Raw genomic sequence first — 26,863 nt, 5'->3', positions numbered from 1 at the left:
AGTTATAGCTCCCACAAACCAGGATGTGTGGGTTTTTTGTGGGTTTCTTTATAGGTGGAGAAGTGCATAACTACAACTATCCTACATGGGAAGAGTTTCATACCATACATAAGATCTAAAGAGGTACCTCTATCCTGCAGAGCTGAACTTAATGCTGCACCTAAGACAGTCAGACTCCCAAGGAGGAGTGGTGGATGAAAAGATGTTCATGTTCATCGATGCTGCTGTAACGACTGTGAGTAGATTTGGGAGCAGAAACTGCAACGACGCCTCTTGGACATCAGACTGGAGAGAAAGCAGTAGCAGGGAGCAGCTAGAATCCTTTTTTAGGAAGTAAATAGTGAGGTTTTAATAGCCTTCCAGAATAAGTGCCGCTCCTCAGTTTCTCGAATGCAGGTAGGTAGTTAATTCCTTAGTGTGATCAATTGAATCGCAAAAGGCTATCCTGCGTAGGAAGCTTTGGGAAAGTAGGAAAGACATCTTTCAGAGGTGTGCTGTCAATGAAGATGAGCGGCTGCACTTAGTCAATGCCACCCTTTAGCTGCCATCTTGGTATGTGCTTACGGCAGAGTCTAGTGTGCATGGAGGACATAGGAGAGCATGTCAGTAAGGTTACAGAGACAGTAGCGAGCATGGTTGGTGCAAAGTGAATGAGGGGTAGGAATGACGTGCAAGCAGTGGATGGGAGAAGCATCCACTGTTCTCCTGCTCTGAAGTGTGAGGCTCGGCCCCTCTCCGTATACACTATGCCAGTCTTGCTTGTGAGGGAGCTGCCTGTGCTGCACCTGCCCAGCTTCTAAGGGATGCTTTATCCCATCTCTCTGCATCGTTTCTGTCCTGTTTAAAGGAAGGTCTACACTGCTTTTGCAATGCTCTACGTTGGCTACTCTGCAGCTGTTTGCGCCAGTGCCTTCTCTGGTGCATTTGACCGGCTTGCGGAAAGCGTGCAGTGCTGCCGCGCCCCGGCTGTGCACAGCTGTCCAGATCCAGTCTCCATGCGCCTGGGAGTTATTTCTAAACACGAGGAATCTATGGGACGGTGGTGCCCACGGAAAAGAAAGATTCAAAATGGTAGCGTTGAAAACTGCACCTGTTCATGTTAAGTCTGGAATTACAAGGCACTTTCATATCACAGTGGGTCGAAAAGAAGCCGCGGTGTTTCCTATGACTGGCAGGGAGTAGGTGGAGCGATGAATTGCTGGTTTCCCCAGTCGCCTACAATTGTAGCAGAATATTTGGATCACAAAGGTTTCATGTCTAACCTTCATTGGGCATCTGGTTGGTGTAAGGGCCTTCCACAGGAGGAGCTATAAACACCCTTAAAAATACAAAGAAACCATTCCACAATATGTTGTTCCGAAGAATTAGAAGAAATTGTCTATTCCGCAGGGCACAGAGATTTTTGTTTTTTTGAGAGGACAACAATCAACACGCCTCGATGACTCAGTTAGTTTCAGGAAAGGACAAGTCCCTGGTATCAGTCGTGACAATGTTGTCTCTTTTGGGTCTAACCTCCCCTACACTGTTCTAGTTCTGAATGTTTGACTCTGCATCAGGCATTTGCTGGAGTATCTCAAAAAGGCAATGAAAACAAACGCCGGCGCACCAAGACAGCGAAATTCATATTATGCAGAAGGATGCGAATTCGCTCCAACCGTGGTCCTTAATACAGGTTTATAAGAGAACAATTCTGTCTCCAGGGGTCTTGACACCAGACTGCTTATAGAAGCACTGGGAGGCAGTGCAGGATGGCTGTCCACACCAGGATCCTAGCCAGGCGCGGAGTCCTTAAAATCATCACACTGGATTTTAAAGCAGAATCCCCCACTCTCTTGGGGTTTCTCACTGTTGTAAAGAGGAAAATAATTTCCGTTTCAACACATAACACCATCATCATGTTTTAGATCAGGCCTAAAATCCGTGGCCTCTGTATGAGTCAAAGTAGCAGGCCCTTTATAATAGATATTTTCCATCACAGTAGGAAACGGAAAAGTTCCGCTCTCTGCATGCATAGCCCCTCGACCAGCCATACTGTTATGCTTTCAGATTGCCCTCGTGGCTGCAATAGTGCACAAGTTCAGAAGATGTGTGTGGACCCTGATCATGATGCTTTCTTGATTTCCAGACTCTGACCCTCTGTCGTACCTTCACATTTTGAGGAGTCCGACAGGGCTCTGCATTCCAACCCATCATCTCTTCTCAGCCTGAGTCCTGTGTTTCTGTAGCGCAGAAGCCAGAGCTGCACAATCGACTGCACGGCGATGGGAAGAGAATCCAGAAGACATTCAGCAAAGACATATTATCCTCTTAGCCCAGTAAATCTTTGTTTTGGGGTCGCAGTTCTTTGGCATGTCAGGTGGAAGGGATGGCACAGCAAGGGGCATTTCCAGTTGGGCGCTGAAGAGCTTCCATCAAGCTCCAGGCTGTATTTCTCAGGGGTTGGGCCTGCATAAGAAAGCCCTCACCTCAGCGCCGGAACACATTCAGTCAGCATCCAAGCGCTGGGTTGATTAGGGAGGTATAAGCCATTGGCGATCAGTCCTTTGGGTAGGGACGAGCCACAGCACCTCTGTGAAGCACCCCCACCATTGCTATGGAGGGGCGATGGCCTTGAAGCCTTGACCCCTGGTGTGCTGCTGTAGGAGCAAGAATGGAGGCAATATGTGGACATTATGCTGTGACCACCACTGGGATCATCAAACCTGGGGACAGGAAAGCAAAGGGAGACAGCCCTAGCTTGAGCTCTACGTAGGATCTGGGTCCACATGTTAAGGCTGCTACGTGGCTTTTTTTTGCCTGGGTTAGAGGTGATCCCTGGGCATTCGTTTTAGAATTTTGACCTTGCCCCATTGATACTGGTATTGTTCGTGCAACGCAATTTGTTAGCGTTTCTCAATCATTTCCTAACCTGAGTATTAGCTCGCTCCAAAAGAAGTGGAAAGGCAACACATCAGAAGTACCAGGGCAGCATTTTATAGGGCAGTGGCACCTGTGATATCATATTACTACCAGCATGCCATACAAGAGGAAGAAAGGCTGGATGCCAAGCTTATGGGTTCACCTTCCCCCTCACATTTTACCTTCTGGCTTCAGGCAACACTTGGAGATGTATGTGGCAGTAAAATGGAAGGCATCTGGCGGAGGACACTATCAGCCCTACACATGGCATTGGTTATAACATGCTACATATTGGGTTGACTTTGAAAATGGCAGCACATGTTCCTCTTGAAGGTCACTGCTACTTTGCCCTTGTTACTACCTCATTGTCCCTAGGAGTCTCTAAACATGTGGAATACACCTGGGAGGGGAGTGTGTGATGGCCATTACATCAGCCAAGCATATTAGTGAAAAACCTATACGCGGGTGACCCTTCTCTTGTCTCACACTGGGAGAAGGCGATGCAAATCACGTCGCCCTAGTGTCCTTAGGAAGTAGTGTCTGAAATCTTTTTACATTTGACAACTAAACCTAGGGCAATCTTTTTTCAACCCATCCACAAATACTGAAGAAGAATTGTAAATATGTAACTTGAAAACAACTGTTTGTTAAGAACAGGGCAATATGAGCATTTAAAGAGAGTTCTTCGTCTTCTGCTGTTTAAGTAAGTCATTTCCAAACTCATCTTTTCAAAATGCATTGTGTTTGCCATTAAAATGCGCGACCAGAAAGCTGATCGGATTCCTCTATGGCATCAAATATTATATTTCGCTGTAGGTTAGGCCACCACCGCAGCATTCCCACGATCATTCGCAGATATTCATGGAGCAGTGACTTGAAAGTTTGCAAACAGTGTTGCCCTGATCCTGATGGTCAAGTTGGACAAGCTTCATTTCAGACTTCCTTTCAGGTGACTTTGCCTCATCCTCTGATGTACCTCCTTCTCAGGTGTGGCATGCTGTGATGTGGTACGTGCTACTCCTATAAATCTGGTGAGGGACCCATTTTTGAGAAGGAGATGTTAGTTTACTGTACGAATAGGTAAATCTCCAACCAAGGAACATTCTCCAGGTTTATACCCAGACCTGTCTGCAGTATGGCTTAGTAGATGCATTGTTTAAGCTCAATAAGCACAAGTACATGCAAGACTTTCTTGGTTTCAAGATTCCAATAACCCTCAGAGGCAGCCGTGCCTAGATTTTAATGTGACAGAGTCATTTTTTAATCCGACAATGCCAAAGGTATGTTTTGAATAAAAATTACAAAGTAGAAAACATTTTGGCAGAATAATTATTTCCGAAAAAAGTGCTCCAGGTCCTGTCTAGTGACAGGAATTCATCTAAACTCGTGAATCCAGGGTAGCTACCTTCGCAGGAGAACAGCTGTTACAGGAAAGCAACATGAAAACTGAGGGGAAACTGCAGGCTTCAGAACAGTAATTAACATATATTAACTGCCCCTGCACAAATTCCAAATCCTAAGAGGTTGAAGGGTCTTTAACCACCTGCCTCAAAAGGTCCTGAGAGGCAATGATTGCAAGAGGTCGTTTGGTCAAGGTTAGAAATGGTTCCTCACATTGCTCCTCAAAGACAAGTGACACATTTTTGCAGGAGGGTCTGCCCCATCCTGCCTCCATATTAAAATGGAGCCAGGGGTCAGTATATTCAGGAGGGGAGGGGCTTGCAGAAGTTTACGAGGAATCTTTGGCTTTCTGCCTCAGAGTGATGAAGAGTCACATGGCAGTGTTTGTCTTGCAAAAGGTTGTGTGGGGTCTGTAACGTCATGCCAGAAACACAAGAAGGCAGGGTGTGTGGGGGGAAGGGTGGTGGCCACAACATGTTTGGTGACTCTTATCATAAAGTTCCTTTGGGTGAACAGTACTGTGAAGAAGAAAGTCCATGTTCTTAAATGTCATCTATGGTGCATGCAAATGAACTCTTGTGTTCCAATTAGTCCCTTGTGTTCCAATAAGTCCCACTGCATGCGGTGTCACTGAGAACAAGATGTGGGTGTGATTAGCCCTACTCACCCGGTTTCCTTTCTCCCCCTTCGGTCCAAGGCCTCCAGATAATCCTCTCTCTCCCTTTATGCCCTATACAAATGGAAAAAGACATGGGTGAGGAGGATGTATCCAGCACTACACAAGTGCGCGATACTCATAGACATAACTACTCTGCAGATCAAATCTCTGTAGGATCATGAACAGGGTAACTATGGCATAAGGACCATTTGACACATGTACATACAATTCACACACATGCCCTCTAATGGCCTGAACTCGAACACTTTTACAGTACCTCGTGCACACTATCGTATTCACAAACGTAAATCATAATGCTTACACGAACAGCTATTCAGGCTGGGCTGAAATTCTAATTCTACAGGTGATGTTTTGCATGGTTGACAAAGGTCAGAAAAATTCAAAGGTTATCACACCTCTGCAGAACTTTGCTTGCAAGTGACATTTTCTGTGACTAAAACTACTTTCCTGTGAAAGCCTTTTTGTGGAATAATTCTTGAATAAAAATGTGGGTTTGTGTTTTTATTCTACTAATCTTTGAGCTTTTGTACCCACTTGTTTTTTTTAAAGTCACCAGGGCGTGAAGATGTCAAATCAGGCAAAATAAAAACTAAAAATATCACGAATTTCACCCATGCAGTCACACAAAAAACCTCATTCTCTTGTAAAGTTCTTCACGGCTCATTGTTGTCTCCCGATGTTATACTTTTTAATTAGTGCCAATGGGCTGCTGTGTCGTTCTTCGGGTGTCAGGTTCTGCAAGTCTGCTGATGAACTCAATGGCTATTGGAAGTCGCATCTGGGTTGGGAAAGTACGGACACATCCTCACACAAGGCCTACTGATGCTCGAATAGAGCAAAACTTTGTAATTATTTATTTATTCTTGATATAGTGCATCAGGGCACAGAGTCCTCCAGTGCATTGAATAGTGCACCTGTTGAGCGTAAATGGAGGCAGTGACATCATTTCATACAGGTTCAGGAAGACCATGTACAGAACGACAACAAGAGTGAAATGGTGTTGGGCGCTTCCAGTGTAGTTTGGCCCCAGAATGCCCGGTCTGCAATGCTCGGGATGGGACCAATCATAGTGGCAAGGATAAGAAAAAAGTGGTATTATCAACAGCATTACTAAAGTAGTATCTGTTCACTTAACAAATAACCCTAAGTAGAAAGCCATGCCACTTACAGTGAACATTAAGACAAGATAAACATCTTAATCTGAACACTAGCACTGGATTAGTAAAATGAAACTGGGGCCCCTGAATGAAACTAAAGGAAAAGATCTTCTGCGAAATGGGGGAGGCAAGAGTGCTGACCTGGAGAACGGAAGGGAAGTTAGTGGAGAGAAATTAGCGGGAGTAAAAAAAAAGCAGGGAGTGAAACTCTGAGAACTTAAAGAATGCTACCCTTTTTAAAAGTATGAGAACAGAGGGGAAGGAAAGGCTAAACAGAATACAAACGTATGGCAATCTGAGAGTAAAGGTAAGGTACAAAGTGCGAAGCAAGAGAGGGAGGGAAAATGTGGGTGGGGCTGGGAGAGGCGGTCAGCGCGAGAACATTTGAGGAGCAGAAAAAATGCAGCGGAGCAAAACACCACGAAAAAGTTTGACGTTCGAGGAGAGGTGACTGAAACTTCATTAAACACGGTGATTGGGTAGTGCCACGTGGGGGAAATGAGTGAGAAGATGAATAATCATTGAAAAAAAATGCTTTAAGCATTCAGATGCCATTGCCGAGAAGCGTTTTGAGTTTTTTTACAAAATGTTAGCAAATCTTTGCTACATCTGATGTCTTCTTCAGTGCATTCCAGCGGGTTGGACCAGTACTTGTGAAATATTCTTCGCTAGCTGCACATTGAGGAAAGATGCGTGTTTTTACTTTAACAGGAAAAAGTCTTTGCTCCTCAGGGCTTTCAGACCGTCGAAGATTTTTTGTGGTACCATGCCGATTGTTTTCATGAAGTGCATCCAAGAAAATGCAGGCGGTTTTAAACTTGACCCTGGCCTCCAAAGGGAGCCGACGCGGGTCTCTGGGGACTGGTGAAAAGTGGTTGAATTGTTTTGTGCAAGAATCCAGCATGGCTGCAGATTCAAAGAGCTGCTTTAATGGGCTCAAAGTGGCGATAGAGGTTTCGCCTTATTTACAAGGCAGCGTTAAGGCACTTAACGCTGCCTTGTAAATAAGGCCCCCTTTCATGCTATGCTTAGCAGGGGAGGGCAATGGGTATTGCTGTGGGCGTTCCATTGCAACACCCATTGATTCTGACTCTGCCCCATATTTACAAGCGGGCGTAAATAGGAGGCAGCGCCAGAATTAAAACCATGGAAAATCTGGTCTTACCCTGGCACAACGAGGAGAAATGTTTCATTTCTCCTCGTTTTTGCTGTTGTGCAGCACACATGGAATCAGCAAAAGGTCAATGATTGTTTATGTACAGGAAGGTGACCCATTCCTGCACATACACAATCGTTTTTTTAAAATGCTGTTTTGCAACTTCTGTGTGTGCTGCATTAAGCAGCAAACATAGATGTTACAAAACGGCATTTAAAGATTGTTTGTGTGCAGGAAGGGCGACCTTACTGCACACAAACAATCTTCCCCTGCAAGCAGACACCAGTGCCTGCATTGGCACTAGGCTGCTAAGTGTAGCACCAGTGCAGGGGAAATGCAGGGCTGCACCATATTCTTGTAAATATGGTGCAGCCCTGCGTTTCTAAAGTGGCGTGAGCTGTTAAGCCAGGAAGGCTGACACCTCACTCCGCCACTTACCTTGTGAATATTCCACAAGTGAAATACCAGTATTTGTAACGTGCACAGCTACCTCTGAAGTGGTGTCCCGGCGCTGGGGGCCGTCGGGAAGATTAAGCGAGCTATTGCCCAGAGTCACATGGTGCTGGGCTAACCTGCCGCCGGCACCGGGGATCGAACCATGAACCCTGTAGTCCGGAGTCAGGCACCCTGGCCGCTGCACCACACCTCTTCCATGAAGAGAGCTTAACCCCTTCAGTGCCCATGACGAGCTGGACTCGTCATGGGCTGCGGTGGCGCTGTGCCCATGACGAGTCCAGCTCGTCATGAACTCCGCCCGCTAATGGAAGGCGCGGCACTGGGCGGGGAAAGGGGCGGGCATGCAAGGGGTTAAACAACTAGTCTGAAACTCTAAGATTATAGAAACAGTTTCAACTTTTTCAGATAGTACAGTGGTGATTTGACCATGTGTGTGCAATATGTGAGGACTTTTTAAGGTGGTTGGTTGTCCAACCTGTATCCCAAAGATGTTACCTCTTGTGCTGGTGTTGGGAATAAACTAATAAATTGCAAGTCCAAATGCCAGGTGTTCTATCGATGATGCGATTGGGTCTGTGCAGGAAAATAATTTAAAATGTTTCAGGGTTCAGACACAGGAAACTGTGGGACATTTATTTTTAAGGTGCGGACAGGCAGGTTTTTAAAGTGCAATAGTTGGAACTAAAAGTGAACCTTGGGGGACATCACAGGTCATGGAGGTGTGATCAGATGATATTGCCTAATCTTATCAAGTGCTTCTATGCACTATGCAAGAGTGCTGATCAATTTTCGGAGGTCAATGGTAACGAGTGCCACAGCAGATCAAGGAAGACGATGTGGCATATGACATATGTATCCATGATGGAGTATCTGTCATCCAAAACTTTTGAAGTGGTTGTTTCTATACTACATCTTTTGTGGAACCCTGATTGGGAGGGTGCAGGTATGTTCTGCTTTTTGAGGAAGGTGGGTAAGTGTCCGCAACACATTCCTGGATTCATTAAGCAATCAGGGCAAGCTAATGACTGGCCTGACGTTGTAAGCACGTTAAGGTCAGACTAGTGTTTCTTTAAGATAGGAGTCATTTGTTTTGGATCTCTAATCAGGTGACATTTAGGAGTGAGGTATCAATGAGGGTTTGTCGTAGTTTATCGAACAACTACAAGTTAGTTTTGTTATTAGCTGAGAGTGTATCACCAAAATATCGAATTGGTCTCAGAATCTTGACAACTTTAGACAAGTAGTCTTTATTGGTTCAAAATCCATCCAGATTTCTGATTGTCTCTGAATCTCTAGTCTGAAAACACTGGAAGAGGCACTGAGTGACCAGACACTGCGTGGATGGTTTTTCAGAAAAAAAGTTATTTTAGAAGTGAAGTGAGTTATGAAATGATTACATTTGTTAACTGAGGGAGAGAGACTTTTATTGTGACGCTCTTTAGTACTTTTTTTGACAACCTTAAATGGCTCTTTGGGTCTATTGAGGCATTGTTAATTTTGTTCAACATTTGTTGGGATTTTGAGTGAATATGATGTTTCTTTTCCATTTTTAGTCTCATTGTGCATCTCACAAATTACAACATTTACAAAATGTCCAAGCCGGAATTCTGCTGGACTTGAAGAAACAAGATCACAACTTACCAGCATTTTACACCCTCACTGGGAAAGTCAAAGTTACGGCAGTAGGTTGGGCACCGCCTGTACTATACAAGGATGGCCCTTCTTCCTCCAGAATTAGTTTAAACATCCGTAATAAGCCTGGGGTTTCCATTACGCAAAATAGCCAAATGATGTCATCAATAAATATTGGAATAAACAGGTTTGAAGAACAGCTTTCTAACTACTGGCATCAAAAGTATTGAATGCACTCCTGAAGGTAAGGAAAAAGATGAGCAATCTGCAATTTAATCTTAACACATCAAATTTTAGGGGATTAGAAGGTCAATAAACCATAGAAAAGAGGTAAAAGAGACCCATTATTAACATGATGGGTACATTTGGGTAAATTATTTTCAAATTGTGCACCCAATGAGTTTAAATGATCAAATATATTCGAAATTTGTGTGGCCCTTCATATTACATTTCTTTACTTCTTTGTTTATTGATTGGGTTAGAACGTCGTAATTTTTTAATCGCATGTGGTTGGACAACGATGAACTACAATGGAACTACCACACTACGAGAAAGCAAGAGTGTTCAGCATGAGAAGCAATAGTGGAAGAGCATCCCAGTGACAAACTTTCCACAGGAAGTGGGTTTCAACACTGTTGATGGATGCCTTCTGACTGTAGCCCTCAATGAGCAAAATAAAGGCCTTACTGACTTAATGCCCATTATGCTGGCAGCAATGAAGGATCTCCACTTCTGTCTGTCTTGAGCAGGTTTCTGTATGGTTCCTCAGCTGTGGTTCAGGATCTTCCTTTCTGTTGCCACAGTTTGCCTCCAGGTGTTCTTTGGGCAGCCTCTCTTCCATTTACCTCCTGGGGTCCAGTGGACAGATGCTCTTGTGATGTAGTCTTGTTCTCCTCTGATGGTGTGTCCTATCCATCTCCATCTTTTCTCATAATGACAGTGTCAATGCTCTCTTGCTTGTATCTGATGAGCAGTTCCTGGCTGGAGATAATTTGTGGCCAGAAAATGCACAAAATGCTTCTCAGGTTACTGGTATGGAAGCCTAATAGTTTGGTGATGTTGCTCTTTGTCCTCTGCCAGCATTCTGATGTATACAAGAGTGTAGACAGAATGCAGCTCTGGTAAAGCCTCAGCTTGGTGCTAATGTTGTACTGGGATGATCTCCTAAGATTGTTGAGCATTTCCTGCCCCTTCATCATGTCTGTTAGTGCTGACTAGGTCCTCTCCACCCACCTTGATTGGTAAAGGGTTGGGATGTTGAGTGGCATAACTTCTGATTTATGTGTGTTGATCTTCAGGCCCACTTGTGCATAGATGTTGAGGTAAGATATCTTTTCCTGTATATGCTGGTGTGTGTGAGAGAGCAATGGAAGGTCATGTGCATAGTCAAGGTCATAGAGGGTAAAGAATAAGGTCCATTTGATGCCTCTGGCTTGGTCTTGAGTTCTGCGTCACACCACCAAGGTAATGACTAAGTTGAAGAGCAACGCTGATATCATGCATCCCTCTCTAGCACTGGTCTTGACTTCGAAGCTATACTCACTATCTTCCACTTTGCAGGTAAAATTATCACAGAAGCTCCTGATGAGCGGAAGCGTGCTGACCCAAGCACTTCAAAGAATTGTTGAACACACCAGGACCAACAAATGAAGCAGACATCCAAGAAGCAGAAGCAGACTGGTTGTGAACACCGCTCCACCACAAACAGAAGAAATCATCAATGTCATCCAATCTCAAGAACAGTTAAGCTCCTGGCCAAGGCAAACTAACAGAAATGTTCAAGGCAGACCCTGAACATCAGCCAAGATCCTCCAGCCACTGTTTATATCAATTTGAGAGGGAAAGAAATTACCAGATGACTGGAACCAAGGCCTACTCATTAAGGATCCAAAGAAAGGAGCATTAATCAACTGTAATACTAGTGTGGAATCACCCTTCTGCCAATCCCGGATAAAATCTTGATAAAAATCATTGTGCATCGCATTTCTAACGCGATGGACAAGTAGTTGAGAACAAACTGGGTTCCGCATGGGCAGAGCGAGTAGTGACCAGATCCATACCCTAAGCAACATCATAGAGTAGTTTATGGAGTGGCAGGGACAACTATACATCCACTTCATTGATTCTGAGAAAGCCTATGACTGTATCCACGGTGCCAGCCTCCGGCACATAGTGAGAGCCTACGGCATACTGCATCAGATATTTCTCCTCATCAAGAGCTTCTAAAATAATCAGATAATTACGGAACCTCCTGAGGCACAGCCGGGAGTAGGCAGAACACAGCGCATTGATCGCTTTTAAACTTGTGAATTTGTTTTTTAAAACTGACTCACCTTTCCTCCTGACACACGATCACGGTGTGCAGGCATCCCCCACTCAGCGGAACGAGCGCTGGTAAGGGAGAAAATCGCCGACCTACTCCACCCGCCATCACCCTCGCCCAGACAGGGACACGCCCACTCTGAGGCCACGCCCCCTGCAACCATCATAAAAGCGCGCTGACATCACAAGCGCGATAGATTACGGAACCTTCTGAGGCACAGCCGGGAGTAGGCAGAACACAGCGCATTGATCGCTTTTAAACTTGTGAATTTGTTTTTTAAAACTCACTCACCTTTCCTCCTGACACACGATCACGGTGTGCAGGCATCCGCCACTCAGCGGAACGAGCGCTGGTAAGGGAGAAAATCGCCGACCTACTCCACCCGCCATCACCCACGCCCAGAGAGGGACACGCCCACTCTGAGGCCACGCCCCCTGCAACCATCATAAAAGCGCGCTGACATCACGAGCGCGATAGATAATTACGGAACCTCCTGAGGCACAGCCGGGAGTAGGCAGAACACAGCGCATTGATCGCTTTTAAACTTGTGAATTTGTTTTTTAAAACTCACTCACCTTTCCTCCTGACACAGACAATCACGGTGTACAGGCATCCCCTACTCAGCGGAACGAGCGCTGGTAAGGGAGAAAATCGCCTACCTACTCCACCCGCCATTACCCTCGCCCAGACAGGGACACGCCCACTCTGAGGCCACGCCCCCTGCAACCATCATAAAAGCGCGCTGACATCACAAGCGCGATAGATAATTACGGAACCTTCTGAGGCACAGCCGGGAGTAGGCAGAACACAGCGCATTGATCGCTTTTAAACTTGTGAATTTGTTTTTTAAAACTCACTCACCTTTCCTCCTGACACACGATCACGGTGTGCAGGCATCCCCCACTCAGCGGAACGAGCGCTGGTAAGGGAGAAAATCGCCGACCTACTCCACCCGCCATCAACCACGCCCAGACAGGGACACGCCCACTCTGAGGACACGCCCCCTGCAACCATCATAAAAGCGCGCTGACATCACGAGCGCGATAGATAATTACGGAACCTCCTGAGGCACAGCCGGGAGTAGGCAGAACACAGCGCATTGATCGCTTTTAAACTTGTGAATTTGTTTTTTAAAACTCACTCACCTTTCCTCCTGACACACGATCACGGTGTGCAGGCATCCGCCACTCAGCGGAACGAGCGCTGGTAAGGGAGAAAATCGCCGACCTACTCCACCCGCCATCACCCACGCCCAGAGAGGGACACGCCCACCCTGAGGCCACGCCCCCTGCAACCATCATAAAAGCGCGCTGACATCACGAGCGCGATAGATAATTACGGGACCCCCTGAGGCACAGCCGGGAGTAGGCAGAACACAGCGCATTGATCACTTTTAAACTTGTGAATTTGTTTTTTAAAACTCACTCACCTTTCCTCCTGACACACGATCACGGTGTGCAGGCATCCCCCACTCAGCGGAACGAGCGCTGGTAAGGGAGAAAATCGCCGACCTACTCCACCCGCCATCACCCACGCCCAGACGGGGACACGCCCACTCTGAGGCCACGCCCCCTGCAACCATCATAAAAGCGCGCTGACATCACGAGCGCGATAGATAATTACGGAACCTCCTGAGGCACAGCCGGGAGTAGGCAGAACACAGCACATTGATCGCTTTTAAACTTGTGAATTTGTTTTTTAAAACTCACTCACCTTTCCTCCTGACACACGATCACGGTGTGCAGGCATCCGCCACTCAGTGGAACGAGCGCTGGTAAGGGAGAAAATCGCCGACCTACTCCACCCGCCATCACCCACGCCCAGAGAGGGACACACCCACTCTGAGGCCACGCCCCCTGCAACCATCATAAAAGCGTGCTGACATCACGAGCACGATAGATAATTACGGAACCTCCTGAGGCACAGCCGGGAGTAGGCAGAACACAGCGCATTGATCGCTTTTAAACTTGTGAATTTATTTTTTAAAACTCACTCACCTTTCCTCCTGACACACGATCACGGTGTGCAGGCATTCCCCACTCAGCGGAACGAGCGCTGGTAAGGGAGAAAATCGCCGACCTACTCCACCTGCCATCACCCTCGCCCAGACAGGGACACGCCCACTCTGAGGCCACGCCCCCTGCAACCATCATAAAAGCGCACTGACATCACGAGCGCGATAGATTACGGAACCTTCTGAGGCACAGCCGGGAGTAGGCAGAACACAGCGCATTGATCGCTTTTAAACTTGTGAATTTGTTTTTTAAAACTCACTCACCTTTCCTCCTGACACACGATCACGGTGTGCAGGCATCCCCCACTCAGCGGAACGAGCGCTGGTAAGGGAGAAAATCTCCGACCTACTCCACCCGCCATCACCCACGCCCAGACAGGGACACGCCCACTCTGAGGCCACGCCCCCTGCAACCATCATAAAAGCACGCTGACATCACGAGCGCGATAGATAATTACGGAACCTCCTGAGGCACAGCCGGGAGTAGGCAGAACACAGCGCATTGATCGCTTTTAAACTTGTAAATTTGTTTTTTAAAACTCACTCACCTTTCCTCTTGACACACGATCACGGTGTGCAGGCATCCCCCACTCAGCGGAACGAGGGCTGGTAAGGGAGAAAATCGCCGACCTACTCCACCCGCCATCACCCACGCCCAGACAGGGACACGCCCACTCTGAGGCCACGCCCCCTGTACTTTCCCCTACACTATATACATGTGTATCTAACAGAAGCGCAGCGGACGAGCGCAGCGGGCGCGACGATTGCGCGCCGAAGGCGCGCTTAAGGCAAGCTCGTCTGCGCTCGTCCGCGCCGAGTCCGGGCACAGGGCCGTACCCCCTATTCCTCAGACACCAGATCCCAGGTACTACAATGCTGAAACCCTTCACAGCCTAAGGCCCCCTGCTACGAACTGTTCACGGCACCTCTACTCAGCTGAAAACATTCCACAAACATGCCCTAAATGTAAATCACTTCTTAAACCCAAGCCTACAGCTGCTCTAACCCACGATTATCATTTGCTCTTGTTAAATTGCAGATCTCTGCCGAAACATAGGACAGAAATTGCCCTTTATTAGATGAACTCACTCCGGACATAGTATTCCTGACGGAAACATGGCTCACCGCAGATTCCGATCCTGTCCTAGTTAGCGCTCTCCCTCCTGGCTTCCAAATTACTCGGCAGGACCGTTCTGATGATAGAGGTGGAGGCCTAGCAATTATCCATAAAGAACAGTTTCAATGCCGAGTTATTCCTGAAACCATTCCCGACTGTGAGAGCCTTGCTTTCAGCATTGACCTCTCTCCGAATAACTGTTTCTCCGGTACACTTATCTACTGTCCCCCAGGTCCCCCTAAGCAATTCCACCTCCTTCTTCCTCAGATTGTCGTGGAACGCGTTAGCACCACGTCCAACTTCACTTTGCTAGGTGATCTTAACCTTCACTTTGATTCTGTATTGGATCAGGGAGTCACCACACTGGTAGATGACCTAGCCGCGCTGCAACTCACCCAATACGTCAAAACCCCAACTCATGTCAAGGGTCACTTATTGGACCCGGTATTTAGCAACTGTGCATACTTTACAGTCGACCCGCCATTCCCGCTCCCATGGACAGATCACTTTCTTGGGCCCTTCACATGGACCACATTTAAGCCTCTGCCGACTAGACCGACCACAAAATTCACCCGAGCTTGGTCCCGCCTCTCAGTCGACGACTGGTCTTCCAAGCTCGCTACCAACCAACCTCTTTATAATGATGACCCAGGCCTAGCCAACCAGGCCTACGCTGACTGGATCACGCAAACTCTCGAAAACACCCTCCCTAAAAATACAATCACGCTAAAACGATCCCACAAAACGGCTCCCTGGTATACGGAGGCTCTCAGGGACAAGAAACGCCAGTGTAGAAAAAACGAAAGACGTTGCCGTTTAGACTACTCACCAGGAAGCAAAATCTGTTATCGAGAGTCAATCAGCGAATACAAAGCTGAAGTCAAAATCGCCCAGACCACTTATTTCTCGAACAAAATTCTCCTAGCCAAATCAAAACCCAAAGAAATTTTCCAGATTGTAAAAAAAATAACCAAACCCCCTCCTAGTTTGCACGATACAAAATCCACAACTCACTGCAACGATGTAGCTGAGTTTTTCCATCAAAAAGTTAATAACATCTACTCTACTTTTCTCCCCAGCAAGATCACCTCCCTAGCCCAGTCCAACGCAGTCCTAACTACCCCCTCCCCCAGCCTCATCCTACCCTGGATCACTTCCCTCTCCTGGATCCTGTCACCCTGGAAACCATAGCCCGGAAAGTAAAAACTGGTTCCCCTGATGATCCAGCCCCTCCAGACATCTTAATGTCAGCATCCCTAATTACACTGCCAATCATCAGGGATGTACTGAACGCTTCGATCATTTCCGGCTCAGTTCCCTCAGCCTGGAAACGAGCCATGGTCCGCTCACTATTAAAAAAGCCTAATCTAGACCCGTTGGACTTCAGCAACTACCGGCCCATCTCCCTGCTCCCGTGGGTGAGCAAAATTTTAGAAAAACACATTAATTGCCATCTGGTAAATTTCTTAGAAAACTCCCAATTGTTAGACGCCACCCAGACGGGCTTCAGACCCAAACACGGGACTGAGACCGCCCTCCTCATGGTCACGGAGGAATCCAGAAAAATCCTGATCAGGGAGGATCAGTGGCAGTGATCCTCCTTGACCTCAGCGCAGCCTTCAACACGGTCAGCCATGACACCTTGCTGCACCGTATGTCCAGCGTCGGAATTAAGAACAAAGCTTGGCTCTGGTTTAAATCCTTCCTGGAGGACAGATCCTTCCGAGTCTTTGACGGTGAGGCCGTGTCCACCAGTAGACCATTGAGGTGCGGAGTCCCTCAGGGCTCCTCTTTAAGTCCCGCTCTTTTCAACATCTATATGAGGCCACTGGCCGATGTCGTCCGCCCTTTTGGGATTAAGATCATTTCTTACGCGGACGACACGCAACTGGTGGTCTCACTGGCGCAGGTAGCCAATCCACCTACGTCAGGCGGACTTAGAGACTGCCTAAAAGAAGTAAAAAGCTGGATGTCCTCATCATCCCTTAAACTGAATGGGGACAAAACGGAGCTGATGCTCTTGGGCCCATCCGACCACCTTTTTTTCAACTCCCTGTGGCCCTCTGATCTAGGCCCCCCTCCAGCACCTAAGGACAACATCAAGAGCCTTGGGGTATGGCTGGACAGTTCCCTCTAATTTAAGACTCAAGCCACAACACTTTCTGCAACCTGTTTTGGCCTCCTTAAAATGCTTAAGAAAATCCTGCCTCTTCTCCCAATGGAAGCCAAGCAGGTAGCTATACAGGGTCTGATACAGTCCCGCCTGGATTTTAACAATGTGTTATACCTTGGCGCCCCAGACTACACCCTACGCAGACTTCAGACAGTGCAGAACTGCACGGCCCGTCTACTGCTCGAACTTCCTTGCAGACAATCTGTGAGGGCCGGTCTGGTCAACCTTCACTGGCTGCCAGTTCGTCAAAGAATCCGATTCAAAGCCATGTGCATTGCTCATCAGGCCTTTTGGGATACGGGTCCTATGATCACCCGGGATCTAGTCACTCATTACATACCCACCAGAAACCTCCGCTCTAGCCAGACCTCCTTAGCTACACCCCTCAGAATAAAAAAGACCAGGTCGGGCGGCAGGACGTTCGCCTATAATGCAGCCAAAGACCTGGAATGCTCTCCCTCTGCATCTCAGAGCCAACTCCAACCTTTCCTCATTCCAAAAGCTGTGGAAATATGGATTTTTATGATCAGTTATGTCCCCTATCTTGGACCCCAACGGTTTCATGTATAAATCACAAGTACATGTATGTTCCCTCCAGTTCCAGTTATGAAGACGCAAATACATGTGCGTCCACCGTTAACATGTCCTCTTTCAGATCCGCCATGAATGGGCCGGATATTCCATTCCTAAGTACGAAAGGCCACCGGCTTTATATGGTTCACTTATGCTATTTTTCAGTCCAGGCGAGTAGGCCCTGATTCTGTCATCAAGCTTTTCCTGCCTTCTGCCTCTGAGAGCTCCAGTCCGAGCCTGCATCTGTGACCATGAACTTTGTCTCATCCTCTGCGCGGCTCACGATGCCCGACATCAGCTTGCTGCCTGCCAAGAACTGTATTTCACCTTCGGAAATTATCTGCTCCGCTCCCTGCCCAATGCATTCCTGTCTAGTAGTTTAAGTAAACATTCTTCCAGCTACCGAGCAAAAGGCCCGGCTTCTCTGTCCTCATGCAAGTAATTCATAGCCCTGTTACCATGGAATATTCCTACCCCCTCGCATTTAGTGTAGACACTTAGACGCTTGTACACGCACTCACAGTCAGTATAGAATAGATTTTGTTCGAGAGACCTTTCTTTTTGGATAACACAGTTCTTTAAACATAGGATATTAGATATGATTTGGGATTAGGTTGACATAACCCCAGACTTTTGTCTCCACATGTAGAGCTAAATGTCAAGTCCCTTTCTCCCTCTAGTTGCACGTCTATCACACGTCATGCGACTGCGCACGCATCTCTGCCAAATATTTCTGCTGACATTGCAGGATTCTCCAGGTATCCACCCACACATGACAAATTACCCATTATCATCAAGTGGATGCCCACATGGACGCCCACCTTCACGCCTACTTACACGCCCACATGCTCTTATCTCATTCTCTCTTGCTCTTTTGCTTACGTACAATTGAGAAATGTATATATACTGTACTCTGTGAATAATGTTTTGAGAATATTGAGAATACTTTTGAGCCCCTTTCCAGATCCAATTTTGGTGATGGAAATATTCTCCCTTTGACTCGAGTTATTGGAATAAATCCCTTTATGAACCTGATACCACAGACTCAGCCTCTTGCTTTATGCATGATCTTATTTATATTTTAAAAGTCTGAGAGCGTAATATTTTATTTACCACATAATGGCGCCCGAACAGTTTAATCTCTTTCCCCACACGCCGGAGATGAAGGTCCAGTTTTGCCCCCTTCCACAGCCGTGATGGACTTCAAGCGCGCACGTCGCGGGTCTTCCCGCCAACTCCCTCAGGCCAACGAAGGGGACAGACTGCGACCAGGCATCCATACGAGGCGGTGAGGAACGCAGATTGTCCTACCCAGAGCCCACCTGCGAGAGAGCTGTGTCCGAGGTATACAGAGGCCCACCAGATTCCGAAGTTCCGAAGTATCCAGGTCACGAGTAGAGTCCAGTCCAGTCCAGTCCGGTCCAGTCCAGTTCAGTCCAGTTCAGTTCCGAGGCCTTCCGGTCCGAGCTACCCGGTGAGTACCATTGCCGGGGAGGCGTTCTGACGTGCACATAGGTTGTGCCGGTCAAGACGGGTTTGGGTACACAAATCCGGTCTGCACTGTTTCAGCAGTGTATCTGTACTGTTTAGCAGTATATCTAGTATGTCAAGTATATAAATTCAGAATAATGCAGTTAATACCGAGTATTATGTTTAGTGACTAGTTTCTTAGATCATCATCATCATTGTTGCTCATTAAATGTTAAATGTTAAATGTGTTAATACGTCCTACATATTGTGGTATGATTGACTGTTCATTATCGTGTTTTATTGTATTAAGTGTGTTCAAAAATAAGGTATCAGATCAGTTCTCAATATGCCACTCTTTTCGAAGTTAAGACAGATCACAACTAGAAAAGGGGTACTCGAAGAAGCTGTTCCCATTCCACCTAGGGACACTCCAGGGTACTTTATGTATCATAAGCATGGCCTAGACGCCATATTATTTCTTGATTTATGGGTAGACTACACCAAGGAATTATCAGAAAGTCACAGGTGGCCCGCAGCTGGGACCTGGGATGCAGATTGCATCGTGAAAGTAGAGGAAGAATTATGGAAAAGGAAAGCTAGACAATAACAGAAAGACGCCATTGATTTATGGCGAAAAGAATCGTATAGACGTACGGAAAAAGCACGTAGACAGGAAGAGAAGAGTAAGGAGAATTCAAATAAAGTTCGAGACAATATGTTAGTTGAAGAAGGTATCCGAGTAAAAGCAGAACAAGTAGATGGACAACGAAACACTCTTATGAAAAAGTAATTTTTGAAAAGTTTAGCTTGAAAAAAAAAAAAAAAAAAAAAAAAAGAATTGTGGGTATTTCGAATTTGCAAATTGTTCAAGAATACAGGTTTGTGTTCTTGGTGGTCCAGTGAGCCAATGTGCTGGGTCAAGTCGGTGAGATTATGACCCCCTGAGTGCAAATTGTATGTAAAAATTATTTTTCAATTGAGCGAATTATTGCAGTTTTTATGGAATTGAGTAGTCTTTTTGTCTTTGACAGCTTCAGAGTGAGGAGAAGGTGGGGGCTGTGTAGAGCAGTATGTGATACAGAAATCGGAGACAGATTCTGACCTTGTAGCCAGTGTAGGTGGGGGCCGGTGAGAGGAGCAGAACAGAGGCACTGCTTAGAAAGCTTCTCTGACATCGCATCTGTGTAATGCCTGCAGCCGGAACAACGAAAAAAAGTTGGCTGGCAGCCCAGGCTCAGGCCGCGCTGAGGGGCTATTTTTAACTTCTCTGATAAGACAGGGCAGCTGAGAAATGTAAGTCGAGAAAGATTCCCTTGTTCAATTCTGTGCAAAACGAGTGCCCCGAGGAAATGTCTATGGAGAAGATATGTTTTATTTTTTAGAAAATGCTATATTGCTTCTGGCCAGAAAGTAAAATGTTGCTCTTGCTTGGAATTTTAAGGGCTATGTGCCTATATAAAAACGATTTTCAAATTCAGACATTTTTGAATTGTGGCCACAAGCTGCCACCAGTTGCATTGGATAAATGATCCAGTGGTTAAAAGTCTGTGAGGAGAGATGAGAGGTGCGTCTTCGTCTGGGACATTAGGGTACATTGTGTTGACGAAGATGCATAGCTCATTTTTATAAAAGAAAACAAACAGGTTCGTGTGTTCTTCGTTTTTGATTATTATTGCTGATTCTGTTTTTATAAAAGAAAACAAACAGGTTCGTGTGTTCTTCGTTTTTGATTATTATTGCTGATTCTGTGTGTCAGACTTGACACGGTGATTTCAGATGGGGGTATATAGGGCAGGTAAATGAATTATTGATTATAAGCCTGACAAATTAAGCAGGCCAGAATGTTCGCCTCTGAGCTGTAGGTACTGTAATTGCGCATCGCTGCTCATTTATATATGTTAGTGCAATTGTCTATGCTTTCTGTGCTTGGTATACTGATGGCTTGGCATATGTATTTTATATATGTTTTGTTTTTGTGTTGTATTGACCAGTCTGTTTAGCGTTTAATACCAAGTTCTCCTGTGCAAGTACAGAGATAGTCGTGACGACGGCGATCTTTGCACAGCACTTGGCTGGAACTTGTTCACAATTACTAAATTTCACAGACGTGATATTACCTTTATCATGCTGTCAAAATAGCAGACAACACGTTATCAGTGTATGTCTAATTGGTGTTGGAGATGAATGAAATAAAAGGAAAAATTATGCAAGACTAAAATATTTTTCACATGACTGCCTTTCTCTTATAGACAGGCAGCCTCGGTCATATGTTTCCAGATTGGACATTAAGGAACAATTATGATCTGTGCACTCGCATCTTAACTCTTGAAGGCCTGTTTTAAATAAGGACTGCCACCACAGAGTGACAAATGAGGCTCGGTATTTAGGGTAATGAGAAAATATCTGACAGGATTTCCTTTTTAAAGTTTGCTTTAGTAAGCTCATTCTTGTAAGTGGTGGCCCCAAAAGTTGACTTGTTTTTAAATTAGGCTATTTATTGTATAGGTGGAAATTATTGCAAAATGGCTGATTTCTTTAGCAAATAAATTATTAATTATCAACATTAACAACTGTTCTTAAACTTGGTTTTCCGAATATTTAGGTAATTTAGCATTCCTATTAGGGCCTACTAGCATTAATATTGACTTCAGGTTGGTGTAGGTTCATGTAATAGGGACATTTGCATATGAGATGTCATTTGGCCAGCTTATGAGCTAACACAATGAAGTTTGTACATTAATTTGAAGGATTTCTCGCCGTTTCAAATACGCTGTGTATCTCCTATAATTTTGCTTACGCCCAGTAGCTACACACAGGGATTAATAGTGTTGACAAGACACAGGGTTTGATAGTGTTTGACAGCAGTGAAATCTGTTTCAGATTTCCTCCTGTCAAAAAGGGGGGGAAGGAGGAGAATATTGGCTTTCTGCTGGCCCCTGAGGAGGTTCGCTTCCCGCTAGCCCCTTAAGAAATTAAGCCCCTTAGAAATTAGCCCCCTTAGAAATTAAGTCGAGGAAATAGGTATGGTGCTTTCCCCTTTTTCTCATGTTTTATTGTGATCTTTCAGGGGAATTAGTTGTGGACACCGGAACGTATTCAATTGATTTCTGGTTTTTCCCAGCCCAAGACACAAAAAGACTAAAGTCCTCAAGAACACACTGTGGCATTTGAAGAATTAAAGAGAGCTTTATGTCAAGCACCAGTTTTAGCAAACCCTGATTACAACAAATCGTTTATGCTTTTTGTGACGGAGCGGGATGGAACAGCACTATCTGTCCTAACACAAGATCATGCAGGAAAACACGAGCCCTGTGCTTATTTTTCTAGTACATTAGACCCAGTAGCACAGGCTTTGCCTGCGTGCCTAAAATCAGTTGCAGCAACGGCCTTAGCCATAAGACAAAGTGACTTGATAGTGCTGGGCCACCCTCTGACAGTACAAGTACCACACGCAGTAGAGGTTCTCTTGAACCGGACACAAACACAACACCTGACTGTAGCTAGACTGACAGGCTATGAGCCAACGTTATTTCAACCACACATAGAGATCAGACGATGCAACATACTGAATCCTGCTACCCTTTTGCCCTCCAGTACAGAAAGTGTTTCACCACACGACTGTGTTGAAGTAATACATACCGTGACTAAACCAAGACAAGACTTGACAGACGTTGCACTCCCAGACCCCGACCTAACACTATAAGTTGACGGCTCATGCATGAGGACAGGGGCGGGAGAATTAGTGGCAGCATATGCAGTGACTACTGATACTGTAATAATAGAGACTAAAAGAATAGACATATTGTCAGCACAAGCAGCAGAGCTCATCGCCCTGACACAAGCGTGCATAAGAGCTAAGCACCTGAGAGTAAACATTTACACCGATTCTCTGGCGAGAAAGAGGTTTCTTGACCTCTCATGGGGCCAAGATACAGCATGGCCCCCATATTCAAGCCCTACTGGAAGCAATACATTTACCAACAGCCATAGCTATCCTAAACTGTAAAGCACATACTAGAGCCACAGATACCATTTCCCAAGGCAATGATCTGGCAGACCGAACAGCTAAACAGACAGCTCAGACCCCACTAGACATGACAAAGTTACAGGTTCAATAAGTGTCCAAAGCCATGACAGTTAGGGATCCTTCCAAGGATGTACAAGACATACAGACACATGCCACGATGGACGAATTAAAGAAATGGTCGGAACAAGGAGGGGTACTGACTGATCAGGGTTTCTTCCTGATTCGATGGTACAAGTGATTATAAATACCGCACATAGTCCTGCACACTTAGGAGAGAAAGCAATGATAGATAGCTTACAGAATATATGGTTCAACAAGCACCTGCGTGCAGCAGCGAAACAAAAGGTCAGAACATGTATGATCTGTTGCCAATTCAATCCAGGTAAAGGCATTCCGATGGAACAAGGTGGATTCCATCCACCTGACCACCCTTTTGAAGTGCTCCAAATGGATTATATCCAAATGAACAGATGTAGAGGTTACAAATATGTCCTGGTACTAATGAAGCAGGTGTCCCTTCTGTTAGGGTATACCTGGAAATTCCATTGTGTGCGACATCCTGAAGCAGCAGGCCTTGTAGAAAGACATAATCAGATATTAAAATTTGCGCAGACAAAGGTGTAGATTGGATGGTAGCCCTGCCGGTTGCCCTCTTTTTCATGCGAATGGTAGCTCATTCTAGAACAGGCTTATCTCCCTATGAAGTGGTCTTTGGTAGACCACCAAATATGTGGGGCACTCCAATGCCTAAAAGATTACTGATGTTAATAGTAACATGCTGACAGATTACCTGGCTTCCTTGATGTCTGCACTACTCTCTTGTTGTTCGCAGGTTGCTGCCGCCTTCCCTGACAACACCCAGGTCAAAGAATACTCCATCGCTCCTGGATGAAAGGCGCCAAAGTCAGTGCTCTGGACCACGGGGACGGCCGTTAAAGTCAAAGTGCACCTTCACCACTCTTTTACAAAGGAAAAAGACTTTAAACTTGGATTTTGGATTTTGAACACCATTTTCTAGAGGAGACTCCCCAGAAGTTTCCACAAAGCTAAACTTTGATCTAAGAAGTCAGAACCCGTTTGATCAATTAAGTCCACTAGGTGGTGAAGCGGTTGAACATGTATTCTGGCTCGCATAAGATCTTGGACAATAACATAAAGCAAAAATAAGAGAGCTAGATAAGAAGCAAATAGATGTATAGTGACTGTAATTTTTCAATCTCTTATGTGCATCACGATAATATGTTTCAGCTTAATACTACATGCTATTTTTCCTCCTATTGCCTCACTCTTATACTCCTCCACTAATGATACCATAAAGCACACATTTAGTGATCTGCCATCCTATGAGCTATCATCTCGACTTGCCTTACGCAACAATACCTTTATTCAGATGCTGCACCATTCACATCAGACTAGCAATGCTACAGACTGCTGGGTCTGTGGCCGACTCCCCCCCTATCAAAACTATAAGGGAGTTTTGCCCCTCTTTCTCTATCCGTTCACACACAATGGCTCCTGTGGAGCATGGTTTAGTTTGATTAATTCCCTAGATTCGAATTCCGCAGTTTATCAAGACAACTGGGTATGGGGAAACCTGAATTTAGTTTTGCTTAAAGTCTGCTACCCTAACAAGGAGGGACTTCCCAAAAGAACAGGAACTGATCTAGAAAATGAAGTATGGAGGAGGAGCCTAGCGCGCAACCAAGATGGCCGCGTAGGTGCGAGGCTCCCGAGGACCTCCGCGACCTCCTGAATTAATCCTGGAGATATCCTGTCCTAGTTGAGGGGACTGTGTCGGGGAACCTGAGCAGAGGCGCCACCCGTTTTTCGGGCTCGAATCGGACCCCGGACACCGGTGGGAGCACCGATCGAAGGTTGCGGCCTTCTCCTCGCCGGCCCCCCGGATTGGAGTAGTGGGGCGATCCGGGGACATATTGAACAACAGCGGCGGGCAGGGCTGGGTGACTCGCGTACCCCGCACTTTCACTTTCGCTTTTGCGCCCTCCTTGCACCCAAGCGAGGCGGGGTTGCGGAGCCGGGTGCGGTGGTGTGGTCTTGTCCAGGAGCCCGGCCGACCCGCCGGCGGTGGGTTGACCCGTGGTTCGGTGGTCGCCCCCGCCCCCCCCCGGAGCCCGTGAATTGGTATAGCGGCCCGTTTGAGGAGATTGGCACGGCGGTGGGAGAGCAAGCATGTCCACCGAACAAGATGGCGACCGGGCGAAGGTGAAGACAACCCGCCGTGGCACGGCGCACCAAGCTAACAGTATGGACCGCTACACGCTCCAGAAGGGTTCTCCGGAGACATTGCGCGCATCCCCGGTGGGCCCGACGGAGGCATCTGCTCATCCGGTGGATCTGACCCTCCGGGACGTCATGGGCGCCATTGCAGAGATGAAGGCCTCGGTGGACCAGCGTTTCGACACCCTAGCGCAAAAAATAGACTCGGTCCTGGTGGATGTGAGCCTTGTGAGGGCAGACTTGTCCAAAACGAACGACCGGGTCGATTCCCTGGCCCACACCACAACGAGCCTCACGACGGACGTGGTGGCCCTCCAGAAGGAGGTGCGCCGGCTTGGCCAGGCGAGCGCCCTGATGGACCGGCGACTGGAGGATTCCGAGGGTCGGGCCCGGAGGAATAATGTCCGTATTGTGGGGGTGCCGGAGGGACGAGAGGCGGAGGCGGCGGATCTTTTTGTGGAAGAATTGATCCTGACCCATCTCCAGCCCCGGGGGCTGAGTAAGCTTTTTGCGGTGGAGCGTGCTCACCGGGTCCCTGGGGGCAGACCTAAGACCGGTGCCCCGCCGCGGCCTCTCATTGCCCGGATTTTTAATTTTCGGGACAGAGATGCTATCCTCCAGACCTCCAGGCAACAGGGACCGGTCAAGCTTGACAACATGGATGTGCATTTCTACCCAGACTTTACTCCGGCGGTTCAGAAGCAGAGACAGAGTTTTCTTGGTGTTAAACGTCGCCTACGGGACCGGAATCTCAAGTACTCAATGCTTTTTCCAGCTAAGCTGAGGGTGGAGGTGGATGGTCGCACGCACTTCTTCGACCGGCCCGAGGCGGCTGGGGACTGGTTGGACACTCTGCCTGGAGATCGGGGCCGGGGGGGCGGGGGGGGCGCGGCTGGCGAGGAGGGCCCGCCGGATCAGAATTGAGGGGTGACTGAATAGGCCTTGCTCTGGACGATGTTCCTTCACCATTTATTGATTGCATGTGTTCCCCTCCTATGGAGGTCATGCGGGGTCTGTTGGGGGCTTCCCTCCTCCTCTGGGGGACTAGTTAGTTTTAGCTATGGGGCGACAGGCACACTGCACTTTGGGGGGGCTGTCTGGGCTCATGCAGGGGTGCAGGGAGGGGGGAGTTCTGTTGGGATGGGGGGGTGGGGGGAGTGTGTTGTTTGTTTGTACCGCAAGGCAAACCCGCTACTGTGTTGTTGTTCTTAAGATGCTCGGTGGGGGACGACCGATTGTTTCGACGTATGATGGGGGGTAGGGATTTGACTGTGTTGTCATGGAATGTTAACGGCCTGGGGGATAGGATTAAGCGTGGTGTGGCCCTGCAGTACTTAAAACGTATTTCACCAGATGTTGTCTTCCTGCAGGAGACGCACCTTATAGGTAACTCCTTTCATGCAATGAATCGGCGGGGATATCGTTTGGCGGCCCATTCTGGCTTCACTTCGGGCTCGCGGGGGGTGGGCATTATGATCAAGAACTCGCTCCCGTTGGAGATTGATGAGGTGCGCCATGATGAGAGGGGACGCTACACTGTTCTGGTGGG

At 47.0% G+C, this 26,863-nt stretch overlaps 1 protein-coding gene across 1 annotated transcript in view; it reads right to left on the bottom strand.

Moving 5' to 3' along the window:
- The window catches only part of COL16A1 (collagen type XVI alpha 1 chain), an 871,927-nt gene that overhangs the window by 327,412 nt on the left and 517,652 nt on the right, over positions 1-26,863 (bottom strand). Inside the window, exon 12 of the mRNA XM_085648479.1 lies at positions 4,967-5,029. Within this exon, the coding sequence (XP_085504605.1) occupies positions 4,967-5,029 (63 nt within the window). The remainder of the gene's footprint in view (positions 1-4,966; positions 5,030-26,863) is intronic.

This window comes from Triturus cristatus, chromosome 3_2, assembly GCF_964204655.1.
Source record: "Triturus cristatus chromosome 3_2, aTriCri1.1, whole genome shotgun sequence".
In the NCBI taxonomy this organism is placed as follows: domain Eukaryota; kingdom Metazoa; phylum Chordata; class Amphibia; order Caudata; family Salamandridae; genus Triturus; species Triturus cristatus.
This window is presented reverse-complemented; position numbering and strand designations above follow the sequence as displayed.